General features: G+C 38.9%; 1 protein-coding gene across 2 annotated transcripts in view; it reads right to left on the bottom strand.

Moving 5' to 3' along the window:
• FBXW7 (F-box and WD repeat domain containing 7) overlaps positions 1-25,738 on the bottom strand; it is a 66,779-nt gene that overhangs the window by 14,830 nt on the left and 26,211 nt on the right. For both annotated transcript variants that reach the window (XM_080916566.1, XM_080916565.1), the window contains exons 2-3: positions 9,186-9,268; positions 5,808-5,949 (exon numbers count right to left, since the gene is read on the bottom strand). In XM_080916566.1, the coding sequence (XP_080772692.1) occupies positions 5,808-5,949; positions 9,186-9,268 (225 nt within the window). The remainder of the gene's footprint in view (positions 1-5,807; positions 5,950-9,185; positions 9,269-25,738) is intronic.

The raw sequence follows: 25,738 nt of genomic DNA, 5'->3' as shown, positions 1-25,738 counted from the left end.
AGCTTTGGAATGCAGCATGCAGAATGTTCCATACTCGAGTAAAGAAAGCACTGGATCGGTCGTCTGATCCCATGGCACTTCAGCCACCGCCTCAGATTTTGCCTATTTAACAACGTGGTCAGTTTTGATTCATCACTGACCTTAAGTATCAATAATTTAAAATTACAATTTACTGACTCACATCCCTCACAGCATTTGAATTTTTTAAAAATAGTATGTTGGTTATCTTCACATTACAATAAATCACACTATCATGGCCATGGCCATTTTGGGAGATGGACAACTATGCTGACTCAACCAAACTGCAGTCTTAATTAAGCATCTGAAAGCAGAATGCAGATGCAGGAGGCTCAGAGACAAACAAATCCACGAAGTTCAAGCCATATCTAAGGCTCAGTTGTCGCTGTGCCAGCCAAGCCAGCAGCAGGTCGCTCAGGCTTCCTATCTCTGTTCTGCTGTGTTCCCAGGCAGGGCCCCTCTTCTCTTACAGCATCGAGCTGCCAAGAACAGAGACTCGGTCTGGCACAGTGATGCCCCCAAAGTGGCAGGATCCCACAATTTACTCAAAGGAGACCCCTTCCCCCACCCCCAAAAGGACGGTGTTACTCTGTGTAGCTCTGGCTGGCCTGGAGCTCACTCTGTAGACAAGGCTGGCCTCCAAGTCACAGAGATCTGCCTGCCTCAACCTCTGGAGTGCTAGGAGTAAAGGCGTGCAGCAACATGCCCGACTGTTTTTATACAAACGACTCATCTGATACCGATGCAGGTGGTTCATGAATCAGCTTGAGGGGACACTGACAGTGGGGCTTACTATTCCGATCAGACACAAGAACTTAAGATCCTGGGCGGCAGTGAGCCTGAACTTACGTGACACCCATTCACCCATCTCTATTTGAGCAGGTCCGGCCCACTCCTATGGGCACCTCTTGTTAGCTCAAGCAGCGCCACAATCCAACTCAGAAACGAGGATCTAGGCATTACTTCCTAAAGAACCCAAGGCTCAATCTGTTTTGATTTTGATGTAAGGGTTTGGACTTTCCTCTAATCTGTTTTGATTTTGATGTAAGGTTTTGGACTTTCCTCTCATCTTCCCTGAGTAAACACATGAATTTCTTCACTCCATCAGACAAGGTCTAATAAGCGTCCTTAACCACGCTGAAACAAACAATTTCAAAGAAAGACAAACTGATCTTATTTTGTCACCTCTCTTGTAGGTCGTACTCTTCTGTTACTAACAAGACAACAAGTCAGAAAACATACGTAATGTGACTTAGCAAGGAACTTGATAAATCTTTCAATATAGAGTTTATTCATTATAAATATCAAAAGTATTTTTTTTAAAAAGAATATGGTATTTTTTTCTAGTCCATTGTTTTTGTTTTGAGTCTAACAGATCTTTCCAAAACACAGTTTTAATGCAAATCTGCACTGATTAAGGGTGCAGACGTGTATAATGCTGAAGTTCTTGCACACACTTCACCTGTACCCCTCAGAATCCTGTGTGAAGCTAGTACTGAGAGGCCCAAGGCTCCCAGCTGAGTCTTGGGAAATGGGCTCTGTGCACTTCCATGTCAAGCTGTGTGCACATCTATATTCTTACCCCTTTGGATACTTCCTAGGACAGTATTTGTTCTATGCAATATAAAGGTAAAGGGAACAGTAGTTTCATAATAAAACTGCTCATTAGTTAAGAGACAAATCCAAAATTTGAAGTTAAGAGCTCCTCATCTAGCTCATACATGCTTCCCTTCCAGGATGCCTTTGAACTATAAAAGGCCAACTCTGTTAGTGTCTTTACCTACTCTGAATTTGTAAAGTGGAAAACCACATGCTAATTCCAAAATTACATAAGTAATCAACCAAGCCCTGTCCCTATGGCTTTGGAAAACAAGAAACTTTGGCCACTGAAAAGTTTAAACAATTTAAACAGTGCAAAGTTTGGGTTTTTTTGCTTTTGTCTTTAGTTTACATTTCTGTGTTGCATTAATAGGCTGCTATGTACGTGGTGCATCATTTGTTTTTACTCAATCTGTACTTTGCCGGGTGGATGAAGCTGGACCAAGTGCGGTAGCACTGCCCTAGGAGCAATAGGGGGGCAGTAGAAGGACGAGAGCTCCCATTTTGCTTGTTACACAACAGGGAAGTCACCGTTAAACACCCCAATCGCAGATTTGTAGAAAGACTGCCAGTTTAATTATCCCTCATAGGTCAGCTCACATCATCCTACTTTGCTATGGAGCTGTGGTTGTCATAAAATTGGCACTGGAGCATCATAAGCCTCCAGGCAAATGATTCAGTTCTAGTTAGTTTGGCACCAGCCTTGAAACAAAAGAAAACAATAACAATAACAACAACAACAAACTAGGGTTGTCTTACTTAGGGTTTCTATTGCTGTAACAAACCAACATGACCAAAAAGCAAGTTGAGACGGGAAGGGCTTATTATCTGGCCAACATGTCCATATTGCTGTTCATTACTGAAGGAAGTCGGGACAGGAAGACAAACAGAGCAGAATCCTGAAGGCGGGAGCTGATGGAGGTTTTGGAGGAGTGCCGCTTACTGGCTTGCTTCCCCTGGCTTGCTCAGTCTGCTTTCTTATAGAACCCAGAACTACTTGCCCAGGGATGGCTCCACCCACAACAGGTTGGGCCCTCCCCCATCAATCACTAATAGAGAAAATGCCTTAAAATTGGAGCTCATTGAAGCATTCCCTCAACTGCGGCTTCTTTCTCCTCTGATGACACTAACTTACGTCAAGCTGAAACAAACCAGTACACCAAAGTGGGAACGTCTCCTATAGACTCCTGTGTGTGAATGCTCGGCTATAGGGAGCGGCACAGGTAGGAGACTTGGAGGAAGTGTGTCCCCGTGGGGTTGGGCTTTGATGTTTTATCTATTCAGACTATGCCCAGTGTGGCCTATGGTTTCCTTCTGCTGGCTGGGGATCAAGATGTACAGCTCTCACCTCCTTCTCCAGCACCATGTCTGTCTGCACACTGTCATGTTTCCCACCATGATGATGATGAAATAAACCTCAGAAACTTTAAGCCAGCCCCAATTAAATGTTTTCTTTTATTGTGGTCACAGTGTCTCTTCACAGCAATAAAACCCGAGCTAAGGCAAGAACAGTGTATGGCAATGAGTCCTGGGTTGTGTCAGAGACAGACGTGGAGCCCAGAAGATTAAGGTTGGCTCTACCTTGTCAGGTTGACTTTTAGTTGCTACAGAATGTCTTTGGGATGGGCGATTAAGTTTTTTGCTTATAGAAATAATTCTACATTATTTCTATGAACTAATATTGAGCTCTCTCCAGTTGTTCAGGACGCACATGACGACCACGCTCACTTCTGCTACATGCATGGGTGAGGTGTATGTCCAGCCGGTGTATGTTCTTTGATTGGTGGTTCAGTCTCTGAGAGCCCCCAAGGGTCCAGGTTTGTTGACTCTGTTGGTCTTCCTATGGAGTTCCTATCCCCATCGGGGGCCCTCAATCCTTCCCCCTCCAGCTGTTGCCCGTCTGTGGAATCTGTTCCCAACTCAGCTGTCCTGTCTGACCTAGACCTACAGAGACTTGATGTGCCCATGAGGATGGGGGGGGGGGGGCGCTCCATTTTCTCAGAAGAAAAAGAGTGGGATGTAGGGAGAGACTCTGGAAGGGGGAACAGCAATCAGGATGTAAAGTGAATTTTAAAAAAAGAATGAGCTCTCTCATTGCAACCACTCATATGAAAGACACTTTTATAGACCAAAGAGGGTTTAAATGCTCACAGTTGGGTGTTCTAATCTTACTTTTACAGTTAGCATTTCTAGAGCTGAGCTGTTACAAGTATAACATTTGGAAATCATATTAAATAAGCACTATATAAATGGCTCTCTAAAACAGCCTCATGAAAAGAAAGCATTAGCACCCCCACAGCAGATCAATATTAGAAAAAGTTTTATTAATAAACATCATAAATGGCTTGCAAAAATATTTTGGTACATTAAATTACTGTAGGAAAAATGGGCTTAGCCAAATTAAAAAAAAAAAAAAAAAAAAAACCTTATTTGGAATAGCCTGCTAATAAGTTTCCTTTCCAATCAGTTTTGAGGGCTGTCTAGATGGGCACTAGAGACACCATTTGGTTTCAGCACCCAGTTAAGACACCAGAGCTGTATTCTGGCTTGTGCATACACTCATGAGCACACAGGAGAACACACTGTCATTCCTCCCATTTCCCTGGCTTAATTAGATATTAATATTTTAAATATTCCTTTAAGAGTATATAAACATGTCTAGATTTTAATTTTAAAGCCTTATTTATTTCTAAAGGACTAGACAAAATAAAAAGTTGAGAATTCAAAGGGCATATGTAGGAAAAAAATATAATTTGAGGTAAAAGAATGGGGAAGTAGTAATCCTTACGGGAAAGGTAAGTTTAATCAACATATGTCTATAAACATTACAGACATTTTTTGTGATTGTAGTGTTCACAACACTTTCCTAAGTAAAATGTAACTTCCATTTGTCTAATTCCAAGACTCTTAAACTTAGTACTATGATATTTTGGGTTGGATAATTATTTGTTTTTGGAGGCTATCCTTAGTACTACTGCCTTTACATACCAAACATCAAAAGGATCTAATCCCTCCTCTATTATTTGGGGGATAAAAAAACCCCAACCTTACTAAGAACCGGGGTTCCATACTGCCAGTTACAGTAGCTAGATCTGCCCTGTACCACAAAAGTCTTAAAACTCATCTAAAAGCACATTACCTTCAAGTAAACTTTCTAGCTTAGATAAAAGCAAGCACACACACATAGCACCTAAGTATTTAAGATATTAGGATTTATACAACAGGCCTTCTTAAATATTTGAAATAACAAAGCAAACATATCTTAAAAGTTTGTAATTTCCTTATGTGCACATTACATACCCAATAATTCAAGTAGCCAGAAGTAGTGAAGTATGTTCATTTTATATTAGTGTAGTGGCTAGCATCAGACATGTTCATATTTTTATTAATTATTGTCTGGAAAGAATTGTTGAGTGCTTCATCTATGACAGCTGTGTTGGTCCGCTCTTGATTTAATCTATCTAAGACAATCTAACTTAAATTATTAAACTCCACAGTATTCAAAGCAATCTTTCCAGTAAATGTTCAAAGAATTTAAATCCTAGTAAAAGACAGTGGTTGGAAGTTGAGCAAACTAAAGGCATCTGCACAAGGCAATGAAGGAAACCACTAAGTCCCCTCTCCCAGGGAAGCAGTGGTGCTGTCACCACCAGCAACTCACTGATAGAGCTCTAAGTTAACCTCGCTTTCCTAATATACAAGAAATGTGTTCAGAAAACAACACATTCAACAACATGGAAACACAAACAAGAAAATAAAGGTCTTATTTTAGGAAGCACTAAAGACATGCAAATATACACTTACACAGAATAAACACTGTACTTTCGTTTTGAAAGATACATGTCATAAAAGGTGGGCTATTTAAGTGTACACTTAGGGGTTCCCAGGATGCCTGTCTTCCTGGATACCCATGACTATACCCAGTTGCAGAACACTTCTATCTCCCTCCCAAAAAGGAAACCTACATCTCTTAGCAGGTAGCCCTAGGCCTCTCTGCTTTCTACCTGGCAGCCTCGAACCTATTTTGTCTCTTTTTATTAATAAATGTTTCACTTAGTCCAATGTTTCCAACTCATCCATGGAATGGCATCAGACACACCTTTTTTCCTTTAATGGCCCAATACTTCTGTATTCCCACCCTGACCCCAAGCAGCTGAGAGAAGCTTTCAGCAGTGTGTTCACATTGTCACCTGAAACATTTTCAGCCACTCTTGGAGGCCTGTGGGTGGTTGCACAGATGTAATCCTCCGCCTCTGCTGTCCTTGCCCATTGGCTGCTCTCAGGTCCCCAAAAGTTGTTGGTGTTGCTGAACATGGTACAAGCCCAGTGGTACTAAAAAAATAAAATAAGAAGTATGAAAGTATTAATGTTACCAATATTGCAGAGATAAAAATATTTTGGATTTCCTGCTTACAGAGAAGTCCTTAAGCTTGCCCCAGATGCACTTAAAATTATTTATAATATTTTATCCATTGCTAATTTTAATTTTTTTATTTATTAAGCTGAGCCTAGGTGTAAGAGTGAAAGCAAAGAAAGATCTTATTAAAATCTATGAACTCTAATGTACTGGGAATAATGATTTGTTGTTTTTTAAACATCAGTATAGTAATCCCTTTTGCTGGCTACTCTCAGAGGGCAGGGGCACACAAAGCCTACTTTGCTATTCGTCATTTTCCCCCGGCTCTGTGCATGGACTTACCATGAGTCAAAGCTAGCTTCAGACTTACTATGCCACCCAGGCTAGCTTTAACTCATTCCTCCTGCTTCAGTATTTCAATGTTGGAAATACAGGCCCGTGCCATCATATTTGCCCTACTTCTTCCTCTTCTTATCATTTATTATTATTATTATTATTATTATTATTATTATTAATCATTAAAGCTCCTTCTCTATCATTGTTTCAGCAATGCTACTGGAAACCAAATGAAAGATTCTGTGACAAACCTCTAAGTTGTATTAGCTTAGGGCGGCAGGTGCAATCAGTAAACAGGCTGAGTGGACACAGGCCAGGCCCTACCCTAGCCATAAGCGAGCACATGACTAAGTATGCAAGCAAACAAACATGGCCTCAGAACATGCAGCTCTACTTCTAGGACTGGTCTTCAAGCACCCAGGTATCTGGTAGTAGACAGCCTCGATGAGACATAGTTTTTCAAGAAAAAAAAAAAAGGTGTAGAGAACTTTCAGACAAAATTAAGAGATAACCAAAACATTCTTGTCCAGTCATTTAACTCTGAGATTATAAAAACACTAAACAATAAACTCAGAACTGAATGCGGTGCTTCTACTCTAGCCCTGAAACGGTGTCTCTGCCAACTAAGAGGAGGAAGACACACACACACACACACACACACACACACACACACACACACACACACACACACACACACACACACTGGTGGCTCCTCTAAGCCAGCTCAAGCACCTCAAGGTAATTTGGGCATTTCTGCCTTAGAGGTGGTATTTGCATCTGTGGAAGAAACCCCAGCTCGTGTAACTATGATAATACAGTATTTTAAATCCAAAGAACAGCTCACATCTGCCATCAGAGCATCTGAGGATGCGGTAGAAGAACTGTTCCGAGTTTGAGGCACAAGTCATAATAAATTCTAGGTCAGGCTAGGTTACAGTAAATTTGTTTCAAAAAAAACCCAAACAAACAAAAAAAAAAAAACAAAACAAAAAAGAATTAAAAAAAGAAACACAAAGAACATATGTAAACTATACCATAACAATTGATTTTCAACCTCTGAAAAACTGCTACCAAAGCAAGTCTTAATTTTTTTTAAATGGTACCCAAATCACTATTTTATAGAAAAAAATCTTTATGCCTTTGAATCTTTTAATATATATTTATGACAATCTCTAATATTCAACAAGTAAATCAATCTTTCTTTCGTTCAAATTCAAAAGCAAATTCAGTTTCCTTTTCTCCAAAATAAAACAAGCTGTGTTAATAGTTAAAATCTCCTAAGGAGGCGGAAGAATACAAAATGAGTTTCATCTTATTACCTGTCAAAAACCTGTCAAAATCATTACTGAATATCAAACATATATGTTAGTAACTGACAAAATTGTTTCAAAGATATGGAAATAAAATAAATACATACTGGCTCTAATTTTGCTTTAGTATGATTCCTTGTTAAAAAGCGGTTGCTCTCCATATAAAAAGTAAGCAACTAAATTTTTATGAGAATGTGTTCTGTAGCAAAAATTCTGTTCTAAAACAACTGATCATTTAATGCTTTTGTTTTGGTTTTGTCTTTAATTGAAGAGCAAATTAATGTAGGCTGACTAAAATCTGTGCATCAAAAAAATTACATTTACAATTAGTTTAACATCAAACTCAACTTTCTCATTTGAGACATAGATTATCAGGGTTAGAAGAAAAATCAAAATGAAAGGAAAATTTTAGTGTCTCTTTATCCTGCACACCCTCTGGTGGAAGCACCCAAACAGTGAAACTGTCAGACAGCAGAGGGGAGAAGGCTATATGGAGACCGGGCCTTTCTTCCTCTCTTTGGCACCATCCCGCCAGAGATTTCTGTATATAAAATTATTCTGAGCAGTACAATTCCTTAATAATACACAGGAGCATGATATCAATTTCCTCAGCTAAATGAAATAAAAACAAACTCTCTGTGTGTGTGTGTGTGTGTGTGTGTGTATAGAGGGGAACGACAATCTGTGATGATATTTTAGAAACCCTTGTATCTAGACGATGTTAATTTCATAGAATAAAAATAACCAAATCAAAATGCTTTAAGAAAACAAAAGATCCCAACCCTAATGTCCTTAGAATTTGCACTGCTCACTCTGACAGTTATTCAATAAAAGTGACAATTATACAAAACTGGGGGAGGGGACCACAGAGGTTAAGATGCTTTTGTCATTTAAATGTTAAAATGCAGCATTTCAAGTGATATCCAAAGCCATTTTTAATTGGCTGGGAAACGAGATATTGTGCTTAAGTTAGCCTAATTAGTGTGAGAGTGGGCAAAGTTTTATACTGACGAAAAATCCAAAAATGATGGAGTGAAGCAGGAAACAAGACTACAATTGTATTTAGTTGTTATGGAAACTATTCTACAAGTGCAGAAATGTATGTGTTAAAACATAAAACCCATCATGCCAATAAGTGGGCATTTCTTCTGTGAAGTAAGATTTAGTTAGTAACTGGGAGATTTACCTCACTGCTAATAAATTTATCCTCGATTTGGCATATAAAAGTATCTACCCTAAAACAGCAGTTGCTATAGTAACTAGAGACATTTCCTCACATTCAGATCTCAGGGTTTACTGTTTAGAAGTCCCTAAAATTGTGACTTTGAAATCCTGTTTAAAGAATGCCTGCATGTGTCTCTCATCAGAGTATTAGTAAGAACGTCCAAATGAACAGTGCCAGCCCCTCTGCGTGGGTTTAGACCAACGCCCTTCCCCATCTCTGTAACGTCAAAACACATTAGGACAGCCAACAACACTGAATACAGCAGTACTGTCATTCTTCGAAAAATTCAAAGAAATGTTTTCAGAGGACCTGCCCGCCTACCCCCTCTATTCAACGTTACCTGGTATAATCTGAGACTTTGCATGGTTTCTTTCCCAAAGAAAAGGAACGGACCTCAGAGCCATGGTCCAACTTTCTTTTCATCTATAAAGTAAAACAGATAAAAAAAATTACTTGGTCCATTATCAGACTTTTAGTTTGCAAGCTAATATTTAAAAACTGTTAAATTTTCATGTGCCTACAATGATTATTATTGGTAGGTTAATCAGAAAATATGTTACACAGACTTTCCTATTTGCTTTACAGTTACAGACTGGACAGGTAATGCCCCCTTCGTATTCTGCTGGGAAGAACAGTGTTTGGTGAGAAATTAATATTCATCATGCCCTTAGAGTAGTATATGCTTTTTATTTTTTCAGTTTAATAACAAGAAAAAGTAACAAGAAAAAAATTATTAGCACACACAGAAAAGAACCATGTTTAGTATATCTTCCTTACTCATCTTCATTTTTCTTTAAAAATATTTTAAGGTTAAAAATTTCACAACCAGAAGTCTGGATAACTGAATTTTAAGCATTCATATCGTTATACAAAGGTAGAAGGCACAACAGGCGAATCTTGAACAGTGATGAAAATAAAGAAGGAAGCAATTAGCAAGGACAACAGAGACAGTTCAAGAGTAAGTCCCTAACAGCAGACACTGTGTCTGCTACAATACAGCTGAAGGAAAGTCATCAACCGCTACACACGGACTATGCAGCCCATACTTGGGACAAAATACTCTTGAAACAACGAAGACTTTAAGAGAATGAGTTATGACTAAGACATATGACATATAAGAGATGTTCAACATGCACATCTTAAAGGTTTCTCACTATGCCATGTTGTGCTATCAATACATTCAAACTTGCATTTGTCAGTGTCAATATTGAAATATTTATTTTTGTATTTTACTATCAATTAACGTAGGTCATCTATGTTTATTTCAAAACTACAAAATGAGATTTGTTAAGGTTCAACTTTTCCTGTTCTAACATCTTCTCTTGGATCTGCACGTACTCACTAGCCTCTGCCTCACTGCATGTTACAGGGAGATCACTGCCTTCATTTTGTAGTAAGCTGGAACCCCTACTTTGCAGTAGGTTCATGTTCCTACCTACTGCTTCACACAGAAACACATGGAACACAGTATATACGCTGTAAATCCAAACTCTGGGATGTATAGCAAGGACTTGTTATCATCATGAAGAACATCTCCCAGTCAACACTGGGTCATCTGTGGCTGCGAAGGTTCAAGAAGCTTATGCACAATTTATTCCGTAGTTCGTGAAATACCTACTGGGGGAACGGAACTGGTCTGCTTTCCTTCCCTCTGGAAGTTTCTATACTCAATTCGTTTTTAAAAGACAATCCCCAAAATATATTATTTCTTTCTCTTTGTAAATAATCTTATCAGAAAACAAATAATATAAAGCTGAAGTGCACAGGGAGCCATATGCTTCCATGTGTAGAATTCAGATCCACAGATGTGTCCATATACACATGAACCCATCAGAAGGTCAGCCAGCGCAGAACTTGATAACTTTCACAGATGACTTTCCTCATCGTTCTGAGAATCTTCAACATTCATCGGAATCAAGTCAGTAATGCTAGCTTTCAGAACTTCCCAGACACCTTGTAAATATGCTGGTACAAATGCCATCTAATTGCTACTAACAGCAAACTTTATTGCCATCTAGAATCTTTCAATGAATAAAATGTTTAAAACATATATCAAGGAATTCACTGAGAAGGATTTGTGTTTAAATTATTTTATAAAACAAAGCATCTTCTGAATGACTATGGAAATCTTTTAAATACTGTAATGTTAACTAAAAATACTGACTTTATAACCAAAAATTCATTGGGTAATTTTTTAAAGATACCACAAGTAGTCCAGTCTCTTCAAACATAACCCCACACATGTCAGTGACTACACTCCAAGAGTTAACTAATGAACACATACGTATGTCTATGGTACAGGAAAACTGAACAGAAAGGTTCACGGAAAGCCAAGTGAGGCTGAGGAGTATTTCCAGGTCAGCATTTAAAGGAGCTACATTTCTGAAGTCTGAGATACATTTTCAGTGAAAAATTCTCAGATGGAAATATACGTTTTATTTTAAAGCTTCTCCCAGCTCACACTATCGTTCCATACTTGCTTACAACAGTCATGAAATAAAACAGAATACCAGACATCCAACCACCCACCAAAATTAGAGGATACTGCAGCCATCTCTGATGATACAGATTTTCCTTCTCAGGCAGACACACACACACACACACACACACACACACACACACACACACACACACACACACAGAGCACAGGAAGAAAACAGATTACTTACTTTGTAAAAAATCATCTTTAATGTGCCGTAGAAACCCATATTTTCTGGATTTTTCCCCTTCAGGGATTCTGTGCCCCCGTGTGTCCGGCTGCTTGGCAGTCTCTGACAATATAACCCCTTCTCAGGTAGGTATGTCACAGATTCTAACGTGGACATGCTCAGGCACGCCAGGAAAGGAAGATTAGGCAGCGGAACCGGCAGCGAAAGTCCCCAGCACCAGCAGACGCAGCTCAGAACCAGAACGCTGCTCGGGACGCACACACGCATGCAGCTCCACTGAGGAGAACTCGGGGAATAATGAGCGAGAACCCACAAGATTATTGGAGGAGACTGTGCCCTGTCAAAGCCTTGACTGAACAGATTCCTCCCTCAGCAGCAGAGGGATCAGATTACATCTTCCCTTGAACACAGAATGGTGCAGTCCAGGGTTCAGCAATGCAGACTGCACATCAATTATACGGTGATCTGCTCCAGGGAGCCCGTAAGCACACAACGCACTGAACAGAGGGCGGACGTGGGCAGCAGGGACCGCCCCCACACCACAGCCCCTCTCCCCTTCCAAACTTTCAGGAGATTATTTTTGTGTTTTGTAAAACCCACATTTTTGACGAGATTTAAATAGCAATCAGCATTACCACAAGTAAGTCCTTCCAGAAAGAAACATTTTGGAAATGAAATGTATTTGGGTAACCCCCACCCCCAACAGAGGCAAAGCAGGCTACTTTCATTAACTGTCATCCTACTGGACAGACTTGGCAGAGGTTGGCTATATTCTTCAAGTAGCTTGGGCACTGTGATATGGGCAATTCCAAAGGGGAAAATTAAATATTCTTGGGGGAACTGATAACAAAGTAGACCAGTTTGGAGCATAAAGGTTCTTTTATAGAAATTATGTAATAGAAGATATGTTTTACCTGCATGTCTCTTACATTAAGATTTAGTGAAAATGTTTCTTATGCTTTACCATACATTCTTTTAGAATACTGTTTTCAAGATAACTGCCAATGATTCTCAGAAACGAGGAGGGTTACCCTTAAAGATGAACCACTTCTCCCTAAGGTACGTAAGCCTAAAGACTACTTTCTCCATGTGCTCGCTTGGGAATCCCGGCATTTGTCCACCCTGTAGTGGACTTTTATTTCAAAAATGATTGTGACAATGTACATTACTTAGCATTAAAATTTTTTATAATAATAAAGAAACTAACTTTGCCTAATGGCAACCTTTTTCTTAGAATGATTACTGTACAAATTTAGGTATTCATCTTGCGGCTTGCTACACAACTGCCCTTGGAGGTGGGGATAAGACTCCACGGAAAAGAAAGCTATTATCAAGTGCCCAGTTAATTAACTCTTATCCTCCCCACTAATGTTCTTTATTACAAGTAAGATATGTGCCTATAGTTGTTTACAGTACTTGGCTTCTTCAGAAAAAGATCCATACTATTTGAACAATACATTTTAATAGTTCTGCATGGTAATAGAATATTACCTGAAATGTCAATTTTTTAAATGTTTATCATTATAAGCATGACATTCAATGCAATACCGTTTCCTTTCATATGTAAATTTTATGAAGATGCACATCTTGGATTCTCTCCTAGAAATTATGTTTTACTGTCTCTTATCTTCTCAGACATTTACCTAGTTCTTACCTCATCCCCCATCAGGCATAATATGTACATGCATGCTTGACCAAAGTTACTTTTCCTAGAAATCAATTCGTGCTCTGTAAATGTAAGTTCTTTTTAAATTGAAACGTTTTGTTTTTGGGGGGTGTCCAATATTTGGGAAAATATACAAACCCTTATTAACTAGTTGCTTCGTGATGTTGGGGGCGGGGGGGCTCCAGCAAATATAGAGTTCTTGTTTGTTCCAGGCTACTGAAGAATATTAACAAGTAGCTGGAATCTCTTGTAAAATTTGTATTGGGTAAGCTTAATGGGGTCAGGGGTAGAAATGCCTTTATTCTATGTATTCAAAGGATTTCTCATGGTTACATGGCTGCTACTTATGGCCATGATGTTACAAGACAACTTGCTCATAAAACTTTATCATTGGGAAGTCTATACCTTACCATTTCCTTCATCTATCTCATGATCACTTAGGAATGGCTTCTATGAACTTAGCCCTTTAAGTGAAAACTATGTATGGTCATAATTACTAAGTCCATTTACCAAGCATTTAAACAATTCTCCCAATACTTAATTTATAATGCTAATTTAACTATGAACTAGCCAAGCAAAACTAGCTAACCAATTTTCTAATCAGATTTCAAAGTAACAAAGTAAAAATAAAGATTTTTCCAGCACTCCCTTAAGTACCGTCAGGGAAAACCATGCTTTATCTTCTTCCTACCAGACTGCACATACCAGGCAAAGCAAAGAATCCACATCATCTGATTTCTGGTGGTCTCAGCTTACAGATGGTCTCAAGCATAAATCATATTTAGGTGTTTTAGTACTATATTTTTAAATACTTTTTTCTATCTCTATTATACCTGGATAGACAGAAACATGGGGACTTTAAATTAGCCTATGATCTATGTAACTCTAAGCTTATTTTGTATTTTATGTCTTATGCTAAGATATCAAAAAGTAAGTTCATCAAAAGGATTAGCTGATGAGTTTCTACAATAGCTAAGTAAATACTGATGTCAGCTGTACAAAACCTTAGAATATCTCAACGCAGTAAATGTTTTCATTATAATAAAATAAATTTTCATGTAACTCTGGCCAGGCAATAATTTTTCCAATTCTTTAAAAATATTCCTTGTACTAGCAATGTATAAGCATTATTTAAATGAAAATCTATTGGCAAGCTTTTGAATTGGGTGTATACAAGTGGATTTCAGCTCCAAAAATAAGCAGCACAATGATGTTTTGCCCCAGAGCCCAAGCCTATGGGAGATAATGGCATAGAATGGTTAACCACAGCCAGTCTAAGCAAAGGACTCACTCTGAGCAAATGGTTGGAACCACCCAGCTGGTTATATACAGAAACAAACCAAAACAGTCTTCTGTGGATGATGCAAGTGAAGTGTGCACATGCAGCACCAACAAAGGAATTACACGCATCCATCTTGCCATTACTGGCTCCTGGCTTCCTTACCACACATTTACTGCTCCACACCATTACTGACCAGACTTGCTATCCTTCTGCCTCAACGACCTAACATTATCTCTGTACAACTTTCTCTCTAATGACTCCTGGAAGGTTCATACCTCACTCAAGTTTATTTGTAGGACATCCAGAAAAACATTTATGTAACAACAGCTTTAAACAATTGGCCATACAAGCAAGCATAAGCATAATTTAGTAGTGCATTCATATATTTGAATATGTAAGTATAAAGTATATGTCTCTTAATATCTACTCTGCTGAGCATCATTTTCTTAGTTACCTTGCTAACATTTAGAAATACATCTCTTCCTTAAGATAGTAAGATGTGTTTGTATCTGATGTCAGTGATCTTGGTATCATGACAACACTCTACTCTGGGAAGGAACAGGAAACTACCTACCACAGTTAGTGGTCCTGCCCTGCGCAGAATTAGATTAGAGACAGTTCAACTTTTCTACATCAAAGGAAAGAATGCCAAGCATGTTAAGGCTGTAACAAACTTTTTGAAACATTATTAACTCACTGTCATTAACTTTCAAAATGTAAGTTCATATGGAACGGCTCCAGCTGCACTAGAAAGGCAGTGAGTGTCCTCTTGCAGGTGCCATCAGACTGGAAGGAGGGTGTGCAGCCCAGCACCCAGGCATGTGCTACTGCAGGGGGTTGGCACTGGTTAGTAGGGTATGTCCTACATTCGTCAAGGAACTGGCTAGCTTTTACAGTGTGTCAAGCACAGGATGGCATATAATTTAGGACTTTTTCTTCTACTAAATGTATAGTCAAATAAGAGTGGACAAGGATACACACAGGGGTGGAGAGAGACAGAGCTTTTAGAACCCATAATAAAATTCATTTTAACATATACTGAACTCTAGTTTTCCAAAACAACTAAACCAACTAAACCAACACTATAATATTAATGTATAACTACCCAACATTAAACACAAAACAAAAAAAATTAAAAAAAAATACACAATTTAAAATAAAACTGAAAAACAAAGATTTTATAACATGCAAAAATTGTAACCATAGTAAATCAAACTGTAAATGAACATAAAGCTCAGACTTAAAAGTTTTATTTAACTGTAACTGTAAAAATTGTATTTTCTTTCTTTTTTCCTTTAAGTTCAAGCTATCTAAAAATCCTCTTTACAAAGACACAGCCTCTGGTAATTTGATATAATCAATTACAACGTCAACGCAAAGATTATAATGTATACGTGTATGTGAATGTACATACATACGTATATAAATGTCCATACATTCAGAACTTACACATAATAATGAAAGTTAGCGTTTCATTAGCACAGTCACAGAAGAAAGTAAAGATAGAAGTCTGTGAGCAGTGAACACTAGCACTCACATACTTACATGCCCTAAGGGACTGTGAGGACCCTCCGAATGCCTAACGGAGAGCAAATGTAGTCACCCTACAAAGGGTAACTGCCATTAACAGGTGACAAACGTGAGAACCAGGTGTCCTACCAGGATGTGGGATCTGTTTCCAGAGTTCAACATCTCTTTCTAGTTCCCGTTACATATGTGGTGGGTCAAGCTGAGCTAAAAATCAGACTTTTTTTTTTTTTTTTTTTTTTTAAGTGCGTTTTTTGAAAATAATGAGGAAAGCAAACTACAGATTAACTTCAATCAGCCCCGAAGACTGGTCACCCTGGTCATTACAAGCATGTCTCTAATGCACGGAGGAGATCTGAGGCCAGTGAAAATGAAGAAAGGATGACAGACACCCAGTAGAAAGACTTAGGTTTAAACTCCACCAATTAAGACAAAATAATTACGTAACTAATGAAGAAATGATCACATGCATACGTATACCCTAATCTCTACAAAATGCTACTAAGAACAAACAAAAATATTACATTAACCTTCTTCCCCAAGGATTCTTAAAACCAGCTGGAAAAATGAAGGTTCTGTAGATGCTGGGGAGGAAAATGGTCCCCTCTCTGAACCAAAATGTAAAATTACAGCCATTACTGACCTTAGAAATAATAATGGGTAAGATTTCCCATCACTGCTCTTAAAGGGGTCATTACAGGGTAACCACACACTGCCCCATCTCCTGACTCAGTTACCTAATGTTGAAGTTACAGTGTTCTTTAACTCATTAGCCAGTCTACCTTAATTCATGGAAGAACCCTACAAGCCCTTCTGTACAAGAAGAAATTGCAGGAATATGTAAGTAGGCATGAGTTTGTTTGCATTGGTTTGTTTGTTTCGTTTTAGTTGGAAACACTGACTAGTAAGAGGTCTTTCTGTTTCAACATACACTCATACCCAAACTGAATACAGTGTAGTAGGGGAGGGGGATGGTGCAGAGAAATTTCTCACCCATTATTAAAATGCATCTCAGGGAAGCAGAGGGGGACACGACTCACCGATCTCCACTAAGTGGGCCCTTATTATTCATAAATGCATAGTTTGTTTTGAATTTCACCCTGTTCTACTGCCAGCCCTGAGACCCACAGCTCTCCCTTCTCCACCCCTGAACTCGAGTTTCTTTCTAAAACACACACCTCACTAGCATCAAACTGGGGAAGGGCTACTCTGAAGTTCAGGAATGGCTCCATAGGAAGAGGGAAGAAACCCTAAGGTTATCTAAATGGCTCTGTAACCTCTCCCCTGTCCTTACCTGTCAACAAGTAAACAAGTGTGATACATCTTTGAGCACCCATTTGTGTATGCATGAGCACTGTACTTTGAAGGAGTGTTTATGTTCAGTGGGAGTAGGAAGAGAAACACACTAGGAAAGGCACACAGGAAGTTCCTCTCAGCTCTAAGACACAGAGACAGGTGACTCTTACAAGGACAGAGTAATTTGGGATGGTAGCACTTTGGGAGGAGACAACTTTTCAGCCAATAGGGTTGTGCCCAAGTTCAGCAAGGACGGGGGCAGTTGAAGCAATGGTAAAGGGTCAAGGTCAGAACATGAAGGGTCTTGCAGACCACTATGAAGAGTTTCAAAGTGCAATGTGAAGCATTAGAAGGCTTCTAAAATAGAATGATTTAACATAATTTCCCTGTATAATGTCTGCCCATATTCTTTTGTGTATTCTCAGCCATGTAGGGTTGAAGATCACTCACAAAACAACCACTACTTTCTGAAATAAGAGATACGATTAGGTCTCTGCTATGCACGCACTGGCCTGGGATTGGATCACCAACACCTATGTAAAAGTCAGGCAAAATGAGCGGTGCCTATCTGCAACTCTAGCATTGGGGGAAGAGGGCGAGAACAGGAAGAGTCCCAGAGCTTGCTGCCCAGAGTGCTCTGCCAAATCAGCATCAGTGAGAGGCTGTCTCAGAACTAAGGTGGAAGGCTACAAGGCATGGTGCCATTCAAAGGTGAATGACTAACCTCCATTCACCTGAGTATAAAAGTACTGACTTGTTTTCAACTGGTCCATGTAATTATTCCTTCATCCTGTCGTGACTTACCACCCCCTGAAACCAGCTCTCAAATCAAGACCAAGAAGGGAACTGAAGAACAAGTAACCCCAACCCCCAAACTGTGTGCCACTGTAACTAATGCACCATTTAAGGTTCTACTAACTCACTTCTGATCCACCATTACAGCCCTTACCTCACTGCTCTTCTGTTTTCTACCTTCTCATCTGACTTCTACATTTGACAATTTACTTTTAAAAGAGTGACTGGGCTCAGATAACCAGTGACTATTATGGCGTCTGCCAGTATTTTTTTTAGCAAATGTCTACTATAACAAAAGATGCACTTAGTTTCAGTTACGGGAGCCGAGAGGACAGAACAGAACAGAGTATAGTTGCAGAACCTCCAAGTTAACGGAGACCTTCAACCAAAGTGCGCTTATTCTAGCCTGGCCATCAGACCTGCCCCAGAACTTTCTGATTTGCTATGGTTCGCTCAAATGACTTTGATAACTGTATTCTGGTGACAACATCTGGTGGGTAAATACATAAAATCAGATTCAAACATTGAACTTTTAGAAACAGGCATTTCTTTTTGCCAACTCAGCAATTACGTAGAATTTAAAACAACTTAAAAATAACAGTAAACAGTTTTATTCAACTTCCTTTATTTTTATTTTTATTTTTTTGGAGACAGAGTCTCACTACACAGCCTTTATCTGGCCTGTTAATGAAACTTTGGAGCTCTAACCCTGAGTAATGCCTGGGAATATGAACTTCCTTCACATAGAACACAAAATAGACACACTGAGTACCCACTCCGCATTGGTTGTAGGCTAATAAACAAAACACCACCAGCTTCTTTGTGAATGTACATCAAATGATCCCTTGATGTTCTTACTTGTTCTTCCACGTATTCAAGAATCTAATGCTCTGTCCAGTGAGCACAGAAAAACCCAGGGATCACCCAACTATGCTTAAAAGGTAAGAAAGGTGCTACGTATTCATATCAAAAGCACCAGTTTACATTTAAAGCAGTTACTGGTAAATTTAACAAATTACAAGAATTATGAGTAGCAAAATGTTTACAAGATCCCCGCCTGTTCCGGAGATTCTAAAGACAGTTTGACCATGAGAGCATATTGCTGGAAACAGACAAGCCATTAGCAGAGTTACGCATAAGCTTTTGTTATAAAGGCATTTCGTTTATTCACTTTAAAAACTTAGCATATGCTCTAAAGAAATCAACCAATAAGTCTTTGAGGGCCCCAATGTCTAAAAAAGTAACTTTAATGTTGTTATATTTGATAGCTAGCTTCAAAGGATTCTTTTTCTGGAATGGTCCCGAGTTGTCCACATGGAGTCATGGAATGGAGGGCAGCCGAGGGGCAGACGCAGCAGAGGAACTAAGACCTGCTTTGGATCTGGATAAAAATGCTGGGACTCTTGAAAACTAAATTTTAAATTTTTACAAATGTAAGTTTGCAAGACAATATATGTTAATTTTACAAGAAAAATAATCATTTGTTTAGGTATCTGTCAGGTCTTAAGATAAAGACATACACTCACTGATAATCCCTCTTCTTGTTAAGCCTTTCCTTTAAAAATTACTCTACAGAAAGAAAACATCTTAAAGGTATTTCAAAATAAATGAAGACTTGATCATCTACATAATCATAACAGCATTAGCAAAGATGAAATTAAATGGCTCTTTCTAAAACATTTCACAATGAACAGATTTTGCCAGGCCAATTTATAATTTATATACCTTCACTAATCTACTCATTTCAAAACTTATTTTGTGAAATCACTGCATTGTTTATACGTAGGTAGCACAGGAAAAGATGGTAACTGGGAATAATTTACATGATGATACTTTATCTCTAAACTCTACTGCAATAGGGTCAACTTCAGCCAAACATATTCTGAGTTATGCAGTGGGGTTTTATGCTCTAAACAATGAAGGAGACGGTAGGAAATTAATTAGAGATTAATTTTCCTTCTTTTTACACATCTACCACATTTGAGGAAGTATTGAACCAAGGTTAGCAAAACTCTAGATATCTAGACATTAAGTAAAACAAAATGTAAAGCTGATCAAGACATAGTACTCTCTATCCTAGAAGATTCCCCACTCACAAAGAAGGGTAGACTGGTCAATAAACAAAGACAAACAGGTACAATTAATAAATAATATTCCTCAGTTCATATGACAATGTATACAGTTAGGCACATGGTGATATTTTACTCTAAAACAATAAAGTAAAAAATAGTCACCAGATTTGAACGAGATCAAGTGCCCCTTCAGTGGCTGCAATGAAAGAGGCTGTATATGTTATGTTATTCTTTTTGAGTCTGACTAACCAAACATACCAAAGACGCCCTTTGAGGAAGATGATGCTCACTGGGAAGAAAACTCACCAGGCATGCCTCTTCCACTGCGCCATGAAGACTGTACGGCAGCCTTATGGAGAAGTGCTATGGTGATAACCCTATCTTATGTGAGGAAAGAGGCCAAGACTTCACTAATTTCCCCAGGGCCAGAACCAGATCTTGGTCTCCAATTATAGAATGAAGTAGAGTTCTCTAAATCGAGGCAAGACATACTGGTAGTTCAGATATTCCAGGATTTTTTTTTTCTGAGCTGTGTCAGCATTCAAAGGTCTCATATGTGGAGGAAATCTGCACCAAAGCCAAGGCAGACAAGGAGAAAAAATAAACTAGCTGAATGTGTTCACTGACACACTGTGTGTACGAATTTACCAAAAGAAGCAAGACAAGAGTTGATATACAACTGCTAATGTCCCCTTGCTAAGAACAACTTCATTTATCCCTGGTATGACATAGACTGGGCAGTCACTAGTGGGCAGAGGAAGAAAGTATAAAAGTGCTCATAACACATTAAGTTTGCATCCTTTCTCTAATTCCTTTAATAACTTAAAAAATGTTATTTATTTTCCGTGTGTGTGTGCGCCTACTCATTTCTATGTGCATCATGTGTGTGCACAAATCTGTGGATGTCACAAGGTGTCAGACCCACTATGAGCGGCAGTTACAGGTGGCTGTAAGCCACCAGATACGGCTGCTAAAAACTGAACCCAAGTGCTTTGCAAGAGCAGCCGGTACTCTGGCCTACTGAGTTGTTTCCCCAGCCCTTTGAAGAACTTATGTCCTCCCTTCATTCCTTCATGGTCTTAGACTTTATTTTCTACGGGAATCCTGAAGGACGCAGTAGGGACATGACACACTGAAGATCTCCAGTGAAATACCCTTTCAAGGAAGCTGCAAGGCTTCTCATCCTTACTACAATGATCTGACCCCCCAAGAGCAAATGACAAACCCTACTACTGAACCAAAGAAAATAGCTTTGCTAGTCAATGACTCCATCAGTCCAAATACTCTTGGAGATTGTAGCTTCATCTGATTCTAAGTAGCACATCCCAATTCTCAGGATTTCCTCTATGGCCTCACACAGAACATTAAAGTACAAGCACAGTAGATAATGTGGCTGTCTCTTTGTGTTCCCTCCTGCCCATCTCCAAGGCTTCCCTGGCCTGGGGCATGCTGTGTAGTCCAGGCTGGCTTGATCCTTCTACTCTGCCCTGCGCTCTCCCCAGTACTGGACATCATCATACCTGGCTCTGGTCCTGGTTCTTGATTTATCACGTAAATCCTTTTTATAGGAGCAAACCATATTTAACAGATATCAATTTGACCCAGGCACATTTGTCCCATTCCAATGATAGCAAACATCACTGTTAGTAATGTGTCTCTGTAAGTTAAACCAATACTTTATCCTGTCTGTCTCTACCTCCATCCTGCTAGGCTGTATACTTTTGCCAATAGACTTATATGGCCATTTTCATTTCTAATAAACATTTTCATCCATTCAATGTGTATTCATTTTATTGTCTGCTCTGTATTAGATAATTAAATACTGACTTTCATGGCTTGAGAATATGCTGTAGGAGGGTGAGAAAGACAATAAAGCAGGGAGAAAAAAGAAGGAAGGAAGGAAGGAAGGAACAAAGGAAGGAAGGAAGGAAGGAAGGAAAGAAGGAAGGAAGAAAAGAAGGAAGGAAGGAAGGGGCCCTAAACTACTACATTGTATGCTGCAGCAAAGAAAGCATATGTTAAGGTTCCATCTAGTCTAGGAGTTCAGAGACAGCTACTGGCTGAACTCAGCTGGATCATGGGTCAGGGAACACCATGATAAGAATAAGGGTAGAAAAATAAATGGGGACTAGATTATACAAAACTGTGTAAAGAATTCTTATCTTTAACATAAAAGCAATGAAAAGTTAATATTGGATTTCAGCAAAGCAAAATGAATCAAATAACCTTTCCTGAAAAATGATTCTAGATACAAGGTGGAAGGCAGGGGAAGTGACTGGCAGAGGGTGAGGGCAGGCTCCAAGAAGGACCTGTCACTGGACAAACAAGAAGCAATGGCAGCTTGGACTAGGCTAGGTAGGAACAGATACATAGGGATTAACAACTGAAGTGTCTGGACAAGAAACTGACAGGACATATTGGTTGCAGATGACAGAAACAAAGGAGAGGGAAGTATCAAAGATGGCATCAAATTTCTTATTTGCTTGACCAGATAGAAGACAAACGACATAACAAGGATTGCTTTTGTTGCTGCTGTTTGACTGTTGCTTCTTTCTAGAAGTCAGGAGAGGAGGAGCATGAGACGATCCCTAGACATCCAAACAAGGACGGTCCATGCACCAACTGGCTCTGAAGCTCAGGTCTGTATTTCAGAGGAAATGGTGTAAGTCATCTGCACAGAGGTTACTTCTCCTCATTCCAAAGCTGTCACTCTGTGAAGCTGGAACCTAGGCACAGAGTGGCACATGATCTCTGTCTGTCCTCCCAATGAGAATGTAAGTTGCATGGGCAGCAGTGACCACAGGTGATGCTTGTGTTATCATTAGCTCTTCCCAAACTTCTTGTACAAATCACATGTCAACAAGAAATACTGACAAGACATACTGACACTGTAAGATAGACTCTACCAAATAAGCAGACCTACAGAAATAATGCTAGTGTTGGCTGTTTAATGTATCCTAGCACATGTTACTTATAATTCCGTCTCTCGTGTATTTTTTCACTGGAGAATAGTTATGAGCCTCAGAAGTACAGTTTGATATATGATGAGATCATCAATGGAATGGCTGGGAGCTCGCTGGATATTTAAAAAGCCAACTGTACACAAACCTTCACTACAAACAGAACATACTCCAAAAGTGTTTAAAGGAAATATATGACTATTAAACAGTGTTCAAGAGGGTAAGATTTCCTAGAAATCTCATACAGTTTTATTTATTTATTTATTTACAGGCATTAAAGGAATTTTGTGCCTCTACTAACCAATAAATAAATAAATAAATAAATAAAACAGAAGCATGAAAGTTTATAAGCAACATGTTGTGACCACAAACCCTGAAATTAGCTATCTATATTTTATATGTAATGTGTGTTTATTTCATTTAATCTCCATTAACAAAATAAGAGTTCTGTTTGCATTAAAATGAAAGGGACCACTGCACATCTTACATATGATCACACAGCTGCATTTTGCTTTAGCTGTTCCTTTTAATCCTCTTCCACTGAAACACGATATACAATATATATATATATAATTAAAAGGGACAAAAGGAGTAAGAAGCCACTGGAAAACTTTTTTGTTGTTATTTTTCTTCAGTCGTGGTTCCTAGTCTAGGCTGGCCTGGTGTTCACTGTGTAGCACAGCAGCACCAAACCGCTTCATCTCCCAAGTCCTGATATCGCAGCTGTGTGCTCCCTCACCTGGCCCAAACTTTTTAAAAAGTAAGTATTGGCAGTTATTTCAATTCGACCTCATATGTTTTTACGTGTATGAAAAATTAAGCACAAAATATTTTAACAAAGACGCACCCCTGTTCATACCATTTCTAACTTGGTAAGTATGTGTCACACACTTCAACTTAATCTTCAGAATGCTCAGCACTGGGCACACAGATTTCCCATTCCTCTGCCATTTGATCTCCTAATAGTTTAACATTATATCGCAAAACTGAATGCTACTGCATTTTTTCAAAGCATATGCTTTTGTATATAGCTTGAAATTTTTAATAAATTTAAAATTATGACAGGAAAAATTAGTAAGAAACATTAATTGATAGGTTTAATGTTTCTTAGATCATGTTAAAGATAAAATATACTAAAAAAGAAAAAGAACTCATCAAATGTTTCTGGGAGTTGTCGCTTGCCATTTATTAATATTTATTAATTAGGACTTTTTTAAAAAAGTCTGTTCTACATAAAGCTGAGCAACCTCAAAAACTCTAAATTCATGACAATGACCTTGGACTTTCTCAGAATGATTTTTAACACACTCCGTCATTAGTAAAACCTGCTCCAACACATGCCCATCTGCCAGCACCCCATCTGCAAAGGAGCTTCTTATTCTTGTAGCCAGTACAACTCTGCCTGCTTCCTCGTCTACACAGCAGCTGTATGGTAATGAGTGAGCAGCTGAGAGGTGCGGCCTGGTAACAAAGCTAATGTGAGAACGGCAGAACAACACTTCCCTCCGGGAAGCAGTTACAGCAGGAACACGGCTGAGCAGCTATTACACAGGGTGCAGACTAGAATAATGCTTAGGCCTCTGTGTGTGTAGGGCTTCAGACATGCAAGCATGTTAAAGTATGCTTTCTATATGACTAAAATATAAAAGGATGAAGAAAGCAAGTACAGCAAAGAAAGCCCAACTGTTGAAGTGTTGGTTCACACAGCCATGAGCTTTGATCAGACCATTTGCAGATGGCATCAAGTGTGCTCCACTTCTTACTGGGTGTGAGGGGCCTCAGAATTTAAAATCATAAATGGAAACGGACTAGAGGCAGTGAAGGAAACAACAGAACAGGAACCAATAAACTGTCAATTATTATTTAGCACTTGTAAAAATTCTGCTTAATGGGATTCCGAGCCAACACACTTATTCTAAGCATGTGGGAGTCTGCAAACAAAATACAAAGATGTCACCTATCATTTTCTCATTGATATAGACATAATGGGGTTAATTTTTACACAGGGTAGTCACACTGAATGAATCTACATAATGTGCGTAGAACCGAGGCACATCAACTTTCTACAGGCAACGACCCCAGTCATTCAGCAAACGAGAAAATAACTGACTATTCAAAATGGGTGCTATGTATTTTCCTTCACAATTAAAAACATTTAAAACAACAACTCTAAAAATAGTAAAAGAACATTATTAATGTATCAGAAGTAAAAGTAAGATATATTGCTACTGAGAACTGATCCCACCTTTTAGCCACATGAGCTTGAGGACAGTGAGCGCTCGTTACAGAGCTGCTCTTCCTACGGATTCTTTAGTTTGGCCATCACAGCACCCTATAAGGTAGTAAGTACCACTCTCTCCGTTTACCAGGCTGGGACAGCGCCATCATCCACACAGGTCAGAAGCTCTGCTCTTCTGACGTGGAAAACAGTGAAGCCTGGGTTTGCTTTGCTCACTGTTGGTTCACAATGTGTCAAGCGTCCTCGATCATAGGAGGCATTGAAAACTACAGAGAAATCGATGGGAACAACTGCTCAGTTCCCTCTTCGTGACAGTCAGAGAAAAATAAACCTACAACATTTATAATAATCTCATATCAATAACAAAATCCTAAAGTAAAACTATAT

The sequence above is a fragment of the Micromys minutus genome (genome assembly GCF_963924665.1).
Source record: "Micromys minutus genome assembly, chromosome: 4".
In the NCBI taxonomy this organism is placed as follows: domain Eukaryota; kingdom Metazoa; phylum Chordata; class Mammalia; order Rodentia; family Muridae; genus Micromys; species Micromys minutus.
The sequence above is the reverse complement of the archived record's forward strand: the minus strand, read 5'-3'. Positions and strand labels throughout refer to the sequence as shown.